General features: G+C 40.7%; 1 protein-coding gene across 4 annotated transcripts in view; it reads right to left on the minus strand.

Moving 5' to 3' along the window:
- Positions 1 to 16,905, minus strand: part of ITPR2 (inositol 1,4,5-trisphosphate receptor type 2) — a 341,154-nt gene that overhangs the window by 226,402 nt on the left and 97,847 nt on the right. For 2 of the 4 annotated variants that reach the window (XM_034782924.1, XM_034782916.1), the window contains exons 10-16: positions 14,665 to 14,709; positions 6,542 to 6,732; positions 5,203 to 5,302; positions 4,884 to 5,044; positions 2,266 to 2,407; positions 1,349 to 1,510; positions 196 to 368 (exon numbers count right to left, since the gene is read on the minus strand). In XM_034782924.1, the coding sequence (XP_034638815.1) occupies positions 196 to 368; positions 1,349 to 1,510; positions 2,266 to 2,407; positions 4,884 to 5,044; positions 5,203 to 5,302; positions 6,542 to 6,732; positions 14,665 to 14,709 (974 nt within the window). The remainder of the gene's footprint in view (positions 1 to 195; positions 369 to 1,348; positions 1,511 to 2,265; positions 2,408 to 4,883; positions 5,045 to 5,202; positions 5,303 to 6,541; positions 6,733 to 14,664; positions 14,710 to 16,905) is intronic. The other 2 variants (XM_034782942.1, XM_034782933.1) reach the window with 1 other exon arrangement.

A 16,905-nucleotide genomic window follows, 5' to 3' on the forward strand; every position in this document is an offset into this window, starting at 1 on the left:
GGAAGCGGTGGTGAAACCAAGAGTTGCAGGGATTTCTGCTCTCTCTAGGGTAACAATTTATACACAATGTGGGTTTATTTTATTTTTCTTCTGCCAGGGCTAAGAAAAATTTAAGCAAATAGAAGGCAGATTCACAGCTGTTACAAGAATAAAAGAGTATCAATACAGAAGAAAGGTATGTGGGCTACTTCAAACCTTGGCTCTCGATTCCTCCTGAGTAAGTTAACAAATGTCTCTATTTCTTTAGAGGTGATGTGTTTCTCAAGTAGTTTTCTGTTGTTGTGCAACAAAGCTGTGATGGTGTCTTCCGCCAGAATATCATAACCAATCTGGGACTGCATGATGCAGAAGTTCTTAGCAATATATTCCTGAAAAATAAAAAAGCCTCAGGATGACATGTACAACAGCCTGTAAGAAGCAGTATCTTTCTTTTAGGATCAGCTCAATTGATCCTTCCAACTGATACTCAAAACCACATCTCTTACTAGTGGCATGAAGTGAAGTAAATCTGGGATCACTGAATAATGTACTCCAAGAAAAAATTAGTTGTCTTAGGGGTGGCCAACACTTCTGAGTCTTCTACAATCCCTTCCCCCAGCTCCAAATGCACAAAAAATAAAAGGAAAATTTGGAATTTACATTATTTTGAAGAAGTATTCTTCTTGTTTTTAGAGGCAAGAAATATTTTGAAAGGCTCTAGAAAGGAACCATAGAAGTCATACACAGCATTTCAACACTATCTTGAGTCCTCCATGCCTGCAAAGTCCTTGGGTTGACTCATTCTCCACTCTAGTTCATAAAAATATTGGACCAAGTGGGTTTGAACTTTCTCCCTGCGGTGGTAGGTTGGGCAGCTTGACTGAATCTGTCCTGCTTCCGAGACCACTATTACTCTTTGCTTCAAAAATCTGGCAGTGAGAAGAATTCAAAAATCCATGCAACTCTCCCACTTTCTAACCTGACATCCAAGAGCATAATTTTAGTGATACAGCAGAGACCCACAAACTGGGAGTCCCATTCTCATGTTCGAACCTGTGGAGCTTATAAAGAGGAAGAAATGGTATGGAGCATGTACCCAGGAAATGAAACCATAACATTTCAAAGCTGTTCACTGGTCTCATAAAAATTCCTAAACAAAAATACCATTGTTCAGCATGAGAAGTCAATGCTTTAATGATTGATTTGCTATATACTAATGCACACAGAGCCCAGTCCACCAGCCCGTTCTTACAAGAGTGGTTTCATTGGAATACAACGGGATTCCAAATACAAGTACAGAGCACAGGGTTAGACCCAGAGTATACAATTATGTAACAATTTTGGGGAAAATATCTTGGCTACAACTGACCTGGTTTTTCCTATAGTCCTGCTGGGAATGTCTGATGACTCTGTAACACAGCCTTAACATGTATTTGTATGGAGCATATCTCTGGTCTCCTAGATCTTCAAGTCTCAGCATCGATCCCTCTCCTCCTTTGTCCTTAAAAGGAGCTTTGAGGATCCCAAATATCTGTTCAGAATTAAAATCACTGAGGGTGAGAACAAAACCGAGATTTCTGTATGACTGTAGTTGGCCATTTCTATTCATATTTACATTAAATGTCGCAGGAGTACCTTAAGCCAGGTAAGAAATAGGGCACCACTCTTGCCATCTACATAGGACTGAATGTGATGGGCGGGGGAACGACAATCTCAGATATTAAAACAGTGACATTGTCCCATCGATCTACTCACCGACATCGTGCAGAAAAAATGTGGATAAATTTACAGTCAAAGGGGAGGACAATTCTGTTATTCCTCTTTTCCAGCCTCTTCACCATTGTTTATTCAAGAAGCTACTTTAAAAGAATATTAAGTCTGATTCACAAGTGCACAGATCTTAGCATGAACTAGGGTCCTTCCAGCTCCATGAGAATCCAGAGGTTCACCAGATGTGGAGTCATTTACAGTACTGGGGACTAGAGTAGGAAATTTGTTTCAACTTTATCATCCTTGGGCAAGATTTTCCTCTCTCTTATAGCCATAGAATGCAGCGGAGTTGCACAGGCGTAGCTCAGAACAGAATATAGCCATTTATTGTGCCCTCATCAAATGTTTCCTGTTTTCATTTAGACAACAATAGGTGAGCCCTGTGCGACTAACAACACCTAGAAATCCCAAGTGGATGTTAACAAAGGACTATGTAGCCTCGTTAATTATACAACCATCTTCCTTCAGGAGCTCCCCCATATGTACATATATAAACTGCTAATATCCAAAACATACCTGAGCCAATATATTTTGTTCCCTCATTAATTTTTGTCTTTCCCGGTTTGGCTTGGTGATCAACACATCCAAAACTTCCTGCCCATTATTAGGCACATCAGCAACAAAGAAAATGAGATCTTCTAACAGCTTGGTTACAAACCTAGAACGAGTAGAGAAATCCTTACTGTACAGTTCAACACTTGCTAGCATTCATTAAAAAAAAAAAATCCATACGTTTTAGAACAGGCTTTCTGTGGCACAACAGAACCTCAATCACTGCAAAGCCAAGCCTGATAGGTGCTTCAGGATTCAAGACTTTGGATCAGCAGAGGCTTAACTCCATCACAAGGATGTTTACCAAAGCATTAAAGAACCACAACAAAACAGGAAGCAAGTTGAACTGATGGACAGTATCCAGAAACAAGTAATCTACACAAATACACCAGCGACAGCAGCAAGATGTTTTCATATGCAGCTTAGGTTTTCAGGATACCACCAATGCTGGCCACTTTAGATAGAAAGCACTGCATGCCGTGGAAGAGCATGCAAGCATCCACCTCCTATTCTGTACATCTACTAGCCAAGGAGGTACTGAAGGGTGGATTTGCAAAAGACCACGTCTTGCATTCCCTGCTAAAGGGAAAGGGTGATGGTAAAGAGCACCAAAAGGGGAGGGGTACTTCTAATACTAGAAAATGGCTTCTCCATCCTGGAGGAGGCAGACGGAAACAGTAAGTTGTATATGGCAGAACATATATAGATGGAACTTTGAATTTCAAATGGACAAAAGACCCCACTTTAACAAACATCCCTGAGAAGGGCTACAAGCTTTCCAGGAGCAGCTCTGCAAAAAGCCAAGAAGATCCCATGTGGGCTCAGTAACTAAACCTTGGGTGCTTGTGACCAGCTCATGGGGAAAGCAGAGGAAAGAAAAATAAAAGCTTTCAACAAGGAGTGGGCTAAATTGTGCCTGCAGCTAAACCCACAGACCTCCAAAGTGTCAGATGAATTTGGCCTAGTATATATATCCTACACCCAGGTTTCTAAACTATAGGGTCTAGAGGCATGTGGATATTCAGCTGAGATTTTAAAAAAGAACAGACTAGGGAATTTAAACACACAGCTTCTATTACTTTCAAGAGGAACCATGTGCTAAATCTCCTAGCCCGCTTCGAAAATCTCAGCCCATATGCAGATCTCCTGGAGTACATCAACCTGTTTGGAACCTGGTCTGAGTAGAACAAGGCTCACAGTACACGAGTGCTGCCCAAGCAGCAAAAGGTGAAGGGTGCAGATGTAGGGCTGAGCAACTTGTTTGGTACTGGCAGGATCCCTATCTTTATAAGCCAGAAAGGGACAGGGAAGGGAAGAATGAGGACTGCTATTCTTCCCCAGGAAATCACAGAGACACACAAATAATGCCAGCATCCAGAAAGCACTATGAAATATTTTCAGCATTATATCACAGCAATAGCCCCACTACCGGATGATGCTGAATCTCAATGTTTCACGGTCACAAGGCTAATAGTGAGACGCACTGTTGTTACATCACACCCCAATTAATTACTTTGTGCTTCTCCGACTCTAGTCAGTGATGAAGTGGCCTGTCAGCTCTTTAGGGTTAACTACCAATGCCTAGGCCATTATAGCGTGCCATGTTAGGATAAATCTATCTATCTATCTACTCTTGAACCTTCTGTTCCATTTATTATTGACAAAAACCTCTTGATTCAATAGTCAACAGAAGCTTAATTTTATCACCAAAAAAATTAACATTTTCAATAAAAAGCTGTGAATGACAGTTACAAATTAAACAGTGCACAGAGATACTGTCTAATATTTAATTTTTCCATGGAGCGTTGAAAATAACTAACATACTACACCCCCATCAGTATGATGTATTTGGCAGCCACGTGCAACAAAGTCTCTTAATTCCTGGGAGGGTGTAAAGAGTAGACACTCCAGTAGCACTGAAGTTGACATATGGATGAATGCAAAGGGCAGACCCTCTATGAACACCCTTTAGAAGAGACTATGGAAAGTAGGAGGGACAAAGAGGACAGGGGGTTATAGATAGAAGGGAGAGGAGTTGATGTTGAGCCAGATTCTCATTTACACTCATTTACCATTCTGGCAGCGTAAAGGGGGTGTAAATTACACTGCCAGAGTGGGGTAAAGGTCCTTAATGTAAACGCAAATCAGGCTCATTGGATGCAGATGTTACAGAATGCACACAGTTTAAAGTTTGCTCTAGAATCTAGGTAAATCTTGAAACTCACATTATTTCTCCTTATCTATTTTAGATCATTTTAAGTCCTGTCCCCCCATTACCATAGTATCTGAGCACTTCACAGTCTTCAATGCCTTCATCTTCACAACACTCCTGTGAGGTAGGGCAGTACCTACACCGACAGAGAAGTGAGCCACAGGAGAGATTAAGTGACTTGTTCAAGGTCATCAAGGGAGCCTGTGACACAGCCAGTCTCAAGCCCCAGGCTAGCACCCTAACCACCTTCCTTCCTACTGATCTATCTAGATTTTACTAGTGTGTCCATTACTGTGGTGTTTGGATACCATACATATTCATTTTATATGAAAGTGATCTGGAAAAAAAAAAAAACAACAACATTACTGACCTCCTTTCATTTTGTGTTATTGTTCCATTCTCCAGCTTTTTAACAGTGGATGCTAAAACTTTGTTGGCATCATTGGCAAAATCCAAGTCTCTGACCTCAGACAGAGGAACCGATACGATGGCAAAAGCTTCCTTGTCTTCTTTCGTTTGGCAAGTCCCAATCTGAAATAGTGTGTTTTTTCAACAGAGTTTAATTTTGGTGAGCAATCCTCTATCTTCCTCTGAATTACTATATATTTTTATATGTAGGGAAGTTAAATCATTCACAGACAATTATAGGAATGAGTTTGGAAAGTTAGCACACTTGTACCAATATTTACCTTCAACATCACTGGCCTCTCTTCTTCTGTATCTATAGGAATACTAGTACTGGTCACCCAAGTATTAGTGCATAGGTGTCTCAACCGAACATAAGAGTTCCTAAAGACAAACACAGTAAAACAACAAGTCTGGAGAAAAAGTGATGGAAGCGACACACTTCATTGTTCTGTAGAATGTTTTGAGACAATAGGACGGAGAGACCACGAGTAAAGTTTTATTTAAGGAAAAAATGGTGAAGGGAAGGTTTTAAAATCTAGTGTGAACAGAAATACTTCTGTGAACTTCAACGAAGTATGAAAACATGTTTTTTCTTTTATTTGAACAGTCCTCTGCAGAGTTGTGACCCTCAAAGAATGGCAACACATTAATAGTCACAATCTAATAGCTCGATCCTGAAAACCTTTGCTCACGTGAGTAAGCTTGACTTCAATAAGATTGCTTACATGAATAAGCACTTATAATATCAGTCAAACTGAGAATCAAGTGCACAAACAGCATGAATTAGATTTTTTTTTTTAATTCTTTCAATTTGTGGTGTTGTTAGAAACTAGAGATGGGCAATTAATGCAAACATTTTTCAGTGACTATTCATTCTACTTTTTTACATTAATTCACTTTGGCCAAGTTTTCAGTCTCCCTTTTCATGTTCACAGTCTGTGAATATTCATGCAAGTGAATTGTGCTAGGAAAAAGGAGCACAGAAAACAAATTTCAAAGTTGCATACACAAATATTACCAGAAACCAAATTTTAAAATTGACACACAGGAGAATTTGTCTCCCAAGTGACTGAACGTTCAATCATGGAACAGAAAAAAAAACCCCTATGACTTATCTGACCAATCGCAATTAAGCAATACTGTTCAAATTTCAAATATTCACAATTAATTTCTGCAGTAAAAACCTCAAAAACTATTTGTTCAATGAATTTGAACAACAAATACATTCCAAGTACTGTCATGGGCAGTGCATGCACAGAAAACAAGGCAAAATTCATTGCATACATTATTTACTGGGAATGATTCTCTCAGATTTATTAACGGTACTTTTTTTCAAGCAGCATACTGGGCCCAGTTCTGCTCTCAATTACACCTGTGCAACATTTGCACCACTGTTTTTATATCTTGACAGTCTCCCTTTAAGTCTTGTTTTATCCTTATAATTATTTTATCTAGTCACAGCAGCAGGATTATGTTTTATACATCTCTTGTTTATCTGGGAAGGCTCCTCAATTTCAACTGAAGAACAACACTAGCATATGTTTGATTTTTCTGCTTTACTCACCAGTATAATGCTAGAGAGAAACCTTATCAATGCAGCATTTTTTTTTTTTATTTTACCTTGGAACCAGGCAATCAGCTCTCTGAAGAGTGGTGGCATCCAGTTCAAAGAGAGATGCGATGTCATTTCCATGTGGTACAGAGACCAAAGTATACATAATCTTCTCCCCTGCTTGCCGTTTCTTCTTTGAAGCAGGAAGGTCGCCGTCTCTCTGTTGATTAGGCACAAGGGTTTTTGCTTGCACTGGGCCCTATTATAAATTCTCCAATTACCTTGTGGACAAGTAATACATCTGAATTTTACTTTTACATTCCAGTGAGGATGTGTTAGGGCCAGCTTTGGAGCATGTAACACAGAGGATGCAATCTGCCCCGTGGACATAGGGTCTCAGAAAGTCATTATAACAGGAGCAGGTCACACACTGCAGAGAGACTATAGTACCACGTACATTATTATTTGACACCAGCACTTCAAAAACCTGCTGTAGTTGCAGACCCTGGTCTCCCAGCAGATGTAATTACACTGCACTAGTTTGGAGGGGGCCAAAGATAAAAGCAAAGAATGGATGAAAATCAAAATGTAAAGAGAAAGAAAGATTAGTTCAATCGCTGTTTTAAGAGTCCATTTTCTTTTCCCATTAGTGGTCATAATCACAGCACCTGATAAATGAGAGTGGCCAAGGCAGCTGCTCCATTCAAAATCAACCTGACACTGCATGGAGTGGCAGTGGCACAGCCAGCCAGCTGGACCCTATTAAAATTCTCAGCGTAAACTGCCAGCATATTAGGGGCTGGATCCTGCCTGGTGCTGTGTGTTCCCAAATCCTATTGATGTCCATGGAATTGAGGGAGCTCATTGAACAGAAACAGGGCCTAGAATCAATGGGCAGGGCCCCGGCTGCCAGCCCCACGCCTGCCCTGCGCCCCTGGCTCCCAGCCCCCTTACTCCTGTCTGCATCCCCCCATCCCGGAGCCACAGCCCCACTCCTGGCCCCGGGGGAAGGGGACACGGACAGGAGTAAGGGAGAGGGCACGAGGTAAAACTTTGGGGACCACTGTCTTATGCTGGGATTTGCACAACCTCCCCTAGTAACCTATTCCAGAGCTTAACTACCCTTACAGTTAGAAAGTTTTCCCTAATATCTAACCTGAATCGCCTTTGTAGCAGATGAGGCCCATTACTACTTCTCCCTGTCCTACAGTCAGTGGACACGGAGGTTCCACTCCTCGTTATAACAGTTCTTAACATATTTGAAGACTTATCAGGCCCCCCTCAGTCTTTTCTCAAGACTACACATGCCCAGTTTTTTAACCTATGAGAGTTAGACACCTAAAACCCACTACATGCCTATCTGCATCTTTGTAAATGTGGGCTTGACCCTGCAAACCCCTTCTGAAAGGGGTAATCCATATTCACATATGTAGCCCCATTGAAGTCAATGGGACTTCTGGTCTGTGTAAGAGTTACTCCTTCTGTTAGGGCTGCAGGATCAGACCTTTAAATTTTTTTTATATCTATCCATCTATCTATCTATATATAAAACCAAAGATTTGCAATCAGTTTCAGATTAACAATTCCTGGCATATCAGGCACACAAAATATATGGTGTGGAAGAGAGAAAAAGAGGAGAGCCAAGGATGTCAAAGAAGAGAATCAGACAGTGGAGATCTGAAATGTGATTAACCTGATTTCTAGTGTGTCACTAACCAAGGAATGTGCTAAGCAATATAAAAAGGATACACTTGCTTTGCATTAGCTGTTTGATAAGACCTATACAGCAAGAGATAATCAGGGTGGTGCTTTGATTACTGATACTGCCTGTTGATTACCCATCACAATTAGCAATGAATTTCACCAGATCTGATAAAACTAGTTCCCCTTCATAGCCCAGTGGAGAAGAAACTTTTCAAATCCTTGCACAATATTTACTTCTTCTATCAAGCCTGAAAATACTAACACTCCATCCCATTGCTTTAAACAAGGGAGAGAAGCAGAAATCCTCCTGTAGCTGCACTTTCTTCCAGGGCATCCAGTGCCTATTGTGTTGTCAGTTTTATCGATCAGTGCAGAAAGGGCATTTCGTACAAAAGGGGCAGCATGGAAGAAGGCATTTTATTGGTTTGTACATGTGAGAAATTGGCAAATAAGTGAATGAAGTGACCATCACTGGAATGAAAGACAAGTGGACAGGTAGGGAGGGGCAGAATTGTGAAGGGCCTTCAAGGTGAGGACATGAAGCTTGATCTAGATGCAGTGAGAAGAGGGAGACAAAGATGGGATGCAGAGAGGGTAGTGATACGGTCAGAGGGGCAGGTAAGGAAGATTATCTCTGCATCTCTGCTTTGAATGGATTGGAGGGAGGTGATGTGGGTGGTAAGGAGGGTAGGGAGGAAGAGATTATAGTAATGAAAACATAAAATGACAAGAACCTGGACCAGAGTTTTAGGTCTCTGGAGAAAAAGGAAAAGGGTGGATCTTAGGCTATGTCTACACTACCGCGGTAAGTCGACCTATGCTATGCAATTCCAGCCACGTGAATAACGTAGCTGGAGTCGATGTACCTTAGGTTGAGTTACTGCAGGACGGGAGAAACTCTCCTGTTGATTTACCTTACTCTTCTCATCCGGGGTAGAGTACAGGGGTCAACTGGAGAGCGATCGGCAGTCAATTTGGCAGGTCTTTACTAGACCTGCTAAATGACCGCTGGTGGATCGATCTCAGAGCGTTGATCCCAGCTGTAGTGTAGACCTGCCCTTAGAAAAGAAAAAGTGGCAGTCTGGATGTGTGGGAATATAGAGAATACTCCAAGAGGCACTAGTAGGGGTGGTCAGAGTTAGCTACGTAGATGGGGAGGGGAAAGGGGATCCAGCTGGTGTACCATTCAATGGAGGACAGTGAGTGGGCAAAGGGAGGGAATGGAAGCAGCAAATGTGGAAGAAGAAAAGCCTAACACCCTTGCTAGGGAATCTTTGTTTATGTGTTTGTTTTTAAAGTCATGGGGTGAGGTGTGTGAGAAGAGAGAGTGGCTGCAGAGGCAGCATTTCAGGGGGTCCAAGTTTCATTGAGTACAGCGAGATTGGAGGAGTGACAGATGAGGTGGTCATGGATGGCAATGAGCTTTCTGGAGTCGGTACTCCTAACCAAAGGATAACACTGTAATGCATGCAATCTGAAAAAAAGCATCAGCACAAAATCTCGATGACTTATAAATTTCAGCTCACTATGCATATTTTTTAAACCAGTTACAGTAGATTATATATAAAATACAGAAAATCTCATAGCTACTGGATTACTGCCATTGGTTTAACACATTACAAAGGAAGGAATTTTCTAAAACATGTAATGTTTATGTTGTGAAACAGAAATTTAATGTAATTGGAGCTAAATACTATAGTCCAACCAGAGGTAACATAAATCAGGCAAAATCAGACTTCTCCTTCCCAATACCTGGATATTTCCAAGTGCCAACTAGACTACTTTACTTCACAGCCACTAGCACAGTTTGCTAGTAACTATGCACCACCACAGATCTCAGGAGACCCCACTATTCCACTACATCCTACCCCCAGCGTCTTTTATACCTAAAATTCAGGAGACCTGCATGTGGCTTCATTTATGGAGCAGCATTCATTTTAACTGCACAGAACAGTGCAAAAATGCAACAGACCTGGAAGATCTTTTCTTTTAGAATGCAAACCCAATCTACAATTCCAATGGGTAAATCCACCTCCTGTGGCATAGAGAAAGACAGGGATAATGCCCTATTCCTGTATGAATACTCTACAGACTTCAGTAGAAATTAAATTTAACGACCAGACTTCTGAAAATGCCTGTTAAATCCAGTACAATGTAGTATCTCAATATGTTAACCCAGTTTAGTAGGCTCTTATAAAACCAGCATTTTCATATGGCAGTAATGTGAACAGAACTCTTTAGGTTAGATGAGTTAAAAAATTCTATATGAAAAATGAGTAGAGTAAATTAATGGCCACCCTTGGCTCCTGCATTTTACTGAACCCTGGCAGACAGCACGGCAGTTAGCCTCCTATAACACCTTCCCTATTGACTCATTTGTGAGTCATCCCATTTTTAGCAGAGACATCACGTTGCAATTCTGTTGTTAGGAGCCAGAGACATTCTGTAAGAAACAATGTATGCGTTTTCAGAGCTGATTCAGACCTGTGTGCAACAGCAGAATAATAATAAAGTGCCAGCATCCGTGTGTGTCTCTCTCTCTCTCTCTCTCTCTCTCCCTCTCACTGCAAGTGCAGAGCCTCTCAAGTGGTCTGACTGCTGGCTTTATAGAAGCACAGAAACACTACCATTTTAAAGCTAAAGACACTTATTTTTAAATTGTGCTTTTTGGATTATTTATTACCAAATTAATTCCTAGCTGAGCCTTTTAAAATACTGCTCCACTTGTTTAAACCAGATGACTTGCATTACACATAATGAAATTTTAATTGAGAGTATTTTTTTTTAAACAAGCTCAGTTGCTGGAAGCCAAAAGGAAAAAGCCTTTAGAGAGACAGTATTTTTTAAAAAATTCCACCTGGGAATTATATATGAAAGAAAACACTCACTGGGTCAGATCCTCAGCTGGTGTAAAGCATAACTCCATTGAACTCCATGGAGCTATGCCAAACTACACAAGCTGAGGATCTGGCCTTTTGGTTCCATGTCAGAAATGCCCTATTTATTCAAGCATAAATAAATAAATATTAATCACCTCCAAGAAATCACAACAACAGTAAACGCCAGTTTGGAAATACTTAGGGTTAGTGCTATCTCACAAAGATTCATTTGTGAGGGAGTTAGTTTACCCTTCCAAAGGCGGCAGCCTTTTAAGGGAAAGGAATTAATGAATCCCAGGTTCCCAGCTGTTCTTGACATTTTCCCAACGTTTATGGTGTCCCTGTGGATGCTGTACATTTGTGTGATTGGAAATAACAGACTTCTTTGCAGCATAATACACCAATTCTGAATTTAAATGGGAGCTGCAACATACAGCGCTGACTTTTTGATGCACTATACATTATAACCTTCCAATCTTCAAAAGCTGAAGAAGGCAGCATTTAATAAAGGCTTCTAAATTACAGGAAGACCTTCATGTTACATAGTCTCTTGGGCTTTGGAGGGGAAAAATATGTAACAAGTGTATTGACCTATTAATTGTAAGGCCAAATATTACCAGAAACCAAAACAGGATTTTTAAAACTCTTCTTCACTAGGCAATTTTGCAGGATTTTCAAAAGAGCCTAAAGGTAACATTTTTTAAAAAAAGAGACAAAGTGACTCAACTCCCTTTTTAAAAGTGACTTAGGCCCTTAAGAGCCTAAATCTTATTGATTTGTAATATATTTGTAATATTGAGACTCCTAAGTGTCAGATTCACTTTTGAAAAATGGAACTTAAGACTCCTAAGTCACTTAGGCACTTTGAAAATTTTATCCAAAGAGAATTAAGTGCCCCATTCCCCATTAAAATCCAATGGAATTGGGGTGCCTAACTTGCAAATAGGGTGCTTGTTTGTCACCAGCGCAGAGCTCTAATTATTAGAGCACTGGAAAATGAACCCCAATATTGCATGGAGGGTGAGTGAGTTACTTCTGGTTTGTTTTTTATATACATTGGAAAAAGCTTCCAAACTGACAAACCTGCAGACCATAGACCTCTAACTTTATTTTACCTTAGAAGCTACAGCCTGGGAAGCAACAGAACAGGCTTCCCCATGCCAACTTTGTCAATGGTAAGCACTCAAAAATCATGAGCCAAGCCCAAAAAAGTAATACGTTTGGCTTAAAAATCATGAGCTGTTTAAAAAAAATTTGAGTTCTTTTTATTAGACTTCTAGGTTTCTGTGCCTTCAGGGTGCACCTGGTTCACAGATACAGACTTTTCTCCACAACCATGAGAGCTAGAAATAGATCTTAAAAAAAAAGCAAGATTCTCAGCTGCAGGAGTTGTGGCTTTGAAGAAAAAAAAAAAAAAAACACTAATTATCACAAGACTCAGGATAAAATCATGAGTTCCAATACTGCCACAGTGTAACTGGATAGCAGAATGGAAAATTGCATAAGAATGCACAGCTCTTCTGTTAAGAAACACTAGGTTCAGTTGCTTGCACTAAGATTCAAAGTAGTTACTGCTGAATCATGCTAGCAGATGGGGCCAACTAGCTCCAACCTGGATATAAAGGGAAGGAGGGCCCAGAGGTAACTAGGACAGAGGAGGTCCTGGAAGGAAATCCTAGGAGTGACTAGGTTGAGGTTTATGTTGAGTTAGTATTGCTGAGTTACCAATAAAGCCATACATCAGGAAGTGTGTTGTCAATCCTCACAGCATTGAGCATTTTTATTAAAGCTCCAACTCGTGGAGTCATGTGATTATGTCAGAACCTCAGCAATCATTTTTAAAAGTTTTTAGCACAGAGAAAAGCTTGAAAACAAGTTCCCTAAAGGCTTAAAAAACAAGAGGCAAATAAAAAGGTCCCCATATTTATTTTTTAAAACCTTGTGGTTTTTAAGTCAGTCTCATGATTTGTGGCCGGTGAGCGAGACAGGACTGACTGATTATTTTGAACACTTGGATTGGTTGGTAACAGATTCCCAATAGGCTTTAACTCAACCACCTTAGCACGTGCTAACATACAACTTGCCTTGCCGTGACTTGAGAGTTTTAGAAGTTGTGAGTTAGATCGAGCTAGCTAACATGATCTATCACATCTTTAAATCCTAGGCAAGACTAGGCCACAGAGGGTATGTCTACACTGCAATTAAAAACCTGCAGCTGGCCCGTGTCAACTGACTCAGGTTCACAGAGCTTGGGCTAAGGGGCTGTTTAACTGCGGTGTGGATGTTCGGGCTTGAGCAGCAGCCCAAGCCCTGGGACCCTCCTACCCTGCCAATCCTAGAGCCCAGACACCAGCCCGAGTGTCTACACTTCATTAAACAGCCCCTTAGCTCAGCTGGCACGGTCAGCCACAGGTTTTTGATTGTAGTGTAGACATACCCACGGCGTCTATATGCTCTGCTTTGGATGGGGTAGGATCTGTAAGCCAAAGCGTTTACACACTCTATTGTGCCTTTACTGTGATCTGAAGAAAATCTCTAGGGATGCTAGGGTAGCTCAGTCTCATTGCTCCATGTATTAGCTTATAAGCTTCTTTATAAGGGTCCAACCCTGCAAACACATACATTTGGGAGTAACACTTATTGCTATGAAAAGCCCCACTGACTTTGCAGTACGTGTCATGCACTGGATTAAATGTTTGAGAGTCAGACCTTAGGCTGTCAGCTCCTTTTGGACCGAGACTTTGTCTGCTCTATGACCTGTACAGCTCTAAGCACAGATTCAGAACTCAACAAATAACCAAGTTTATTTTGTCCTTGGTCTCTTTGCTGAAGAGCCCAGTGCTAAAGGGCAATGTGGAAATCTGTCTACTTTGAGAAGAATTAAGACAACCAATTAATGTCACATATGCAACCACCAGGCAATATCAACTGGTTAATACCAATTACCAGCTGGTACATGCCGATATGACACCGGCTTCAACCAAGTAACTTAGACATGAAAGACACCCTAGCCCGTTACCAATCCCTGAACAACTCAGTCCCCAATCTAGTATAGAGGTGTCAGTGTTCCATTTGCCACCTGAAACCAAACACATTTTTATTAAGTAAGAGAAAACTTTTCCTAACAAATAGTTCTTAGTTGTGCTTTTGTTTCTACAGTAGATGAGAGAGCCCAAGCTTGGTGGTAGCAGAATTCAAAGCAGCAGGAAATCTACTCTAATAGAGGCTATGGTAATCAGAAGTGCTGCTATAACCTTTTCAATACTCTGTGACCCTCTTCTTTTTCCCTTTCCTTCTCCTGCTTTACGGAGAATTGAAAATGTTTTGGCCTTATAGGAAAAGGTGAATAGGCAAATACCACCACCACCACCACTTCGCAGTTCTATAGGACTTTCCACCCAAAGATTTCAAAGCACTTTACGAACATTAATGAATTACACCTCCCAGTACCCTGATGGGCTACAATGAGACACCAAGAGTCTGAATAATGTGTGTTTTATATGTAAGTAAAACAAAAATATCCCTTGCACCCGGGGCTGATACTTTATATTAGATTGATAATACAACAAAATATCCTGCAGTACATTTAAAGAAAACATTCCACTTACCATGACCTTTCCTTCAGTATTCCCATCTGGATAGTGTGGATTAAGCTGAAAAAAAAAAAAAAAAAAAGCATTCATTATAACTTTGTTTCATTATTTTTACACTGATTTTATACTCGGCAAGTATCCTATTTTTGCTCAGTCACCTATTATGTACATTGGCTCAGCGGTTAAAGCCAGCATCTGCAAATCAAAATTCCAGGGTTCAGTTCCACTGGCTACATCTTCACTGCAAAAAAAAAAAAAGGGGGTGATTTTTCATCAAGATAGAGCTAACTGTGTAAAATTTTAGTCTAGACAAGGCACGGGTAATTTTTATCTCAATGTAGCCAGTCAAACTCAACACTTCACCTCCTACCTGGGGTTGCCCTTGACTAACTACACAGAGGTAAAACTAAAATTTTACAAAGAGAGAGAGCACACTAAACACACACTCTTTTGCACTGAAGACAGTCAAGTGGACAGTGTTTAATTGCTGGGGGGACTCAGTTTAGCTATTATTACTGGAGATGATAATGCTTACTTACATCGTAGTGGGGTTGTGAAGCTTAATGCATTAAACTATTGTGAAGTGGTGCGAGATGCTTGGGTGAAAGATGCTACACAATAATAAACACAAAGTATTATTGTTTAACAGCATTTAATACAATTTAACTTTTGGCATTGGAGGACATAGGCAAGGAGATGATCGTTTATGTAGGTAGACATAAATCCAGACAAACACCTACACACAATGGTTGCACATAAAAACTTTCAAGAAAGATAATGAAACAATTCTACCTCAGTATTTGCAGCATTCCCCAGTATTAAAAATACCGATGAAACATTGCAAATACTGAGATGACATTACATAGTTATCTAAACAAGTCAGTTTTAAGCATGAGCAGTGTGGGCACGCATGTATGAAGGTTATAAGTATGTATAATGGTTTTACTGGCATACGACTGAGGTAGCCAAGGGTACATCTACACTGCAAAAAACCACCACATCCATGGCAGAAAATCTCAGAATCCAGGTGTACAGACTTTGGCTCAGGCAACAGCACTCAAAATAGCAGCATAGACATCCCTGCTCAGGCTGGAGTTTGGGCTCTGAAACTCAGCAAGGGAGGTGGGTCTCAGAGTCAGAACTCCACTCCACGTGAGAACATGTACACTGCTATTTTTAGTGCCATAGCACAAGCACAAGTCTGTAGGCCCAGTGCAGAGACTCAATGCCACAGGCTGGTGTGGGGGGGGGGGGGGGCGCGTTTTCCAGTGTAGATATACCCAAAATTACCAAAGTGGTGAAGCCACGTGTAACTTAATAGGTCAACCCAAATTAAGTGTCAGTAAAACCGTTTTATACCACACCATCATGATTTCTGCATATGCCAAATATTTCACAGAAAACTACTGTAGAAATGTTTTTACTGAGTTCTTAAACATTTTATTGATACTATGTTTTTCATATCCTTCCCCCTGTAAAGCCAGGCTCCCCTTGTGCCATACATCCTAGTGCACAGGCCTGAGAGGGAGAGGAAAGTGCTAACCAATACTATTTTGGAAACTCCTAGAAAACTACCTATGGTATGATATCACAGTAAGATTACTGACCAAATAACTGCTCTGCTGCTCTGTCTGACTTCGGTATTTCCTTTAGCCAGCATGACAGGCTTGAAAGTCTGTTTTAACAGCTTGTTTTCTTTCTGCTATGATGCCCACTCTAAATCCTGTCTCAAGCTCTTGCTCCCCATAACGTCCCAACTAGAACTCCCAGATAGCTCTGTTACACATAAAAAGGAATGGGAGAATGAGGATAATCAATGGGACATGGTAATACCAGGGTACAAAATATACAGGACTGTCAAAGTTGGTCACACTGGTGGGGGAGTATATGTAAAAGAAAGCACAGAGTCAAATAAGATAAAATATTAAATGAAACAAACTGTAACATAGAATCTCTATAGCTAGAAATTCCATGCTTGAACAATAAGAGTACAGTAGAAGGAAAATACTACTGACCACTTGACCAGGATGGTGATGGAGACTGTGAAATGCTACAGGAGGGTAGCGAGGCTACAAAAGCAGAAAGCTCAATAATAATGGAGGATTTAAATGATCTCCATATTGACTGGGTACGTGTCACTTCAAGAAAGGATGCAGAGGTAAAATTTCTAGATCCCATAAATGACTGCTTGTTGCTACAGCTAGCCCTGGAACCTACAAGCAGAGAGGCAATTCTTTATTTAGTCCTCAGTGGAGC

Source organism: Trachemys scripta, chromosome 1 (assembly GCF_013100865.1).
Source record: "Trachemys scripta elegans isolate TJP31775 chromosome 1, CAS_Tse_1.0, whole genome shotgun sequence".
Taxonomy (NCBI): domain Eukaryota; kingdom Metazoa; phylum Chordata; order Testudines; family Emydidae; genus Trachemys; species Trachemys scripta.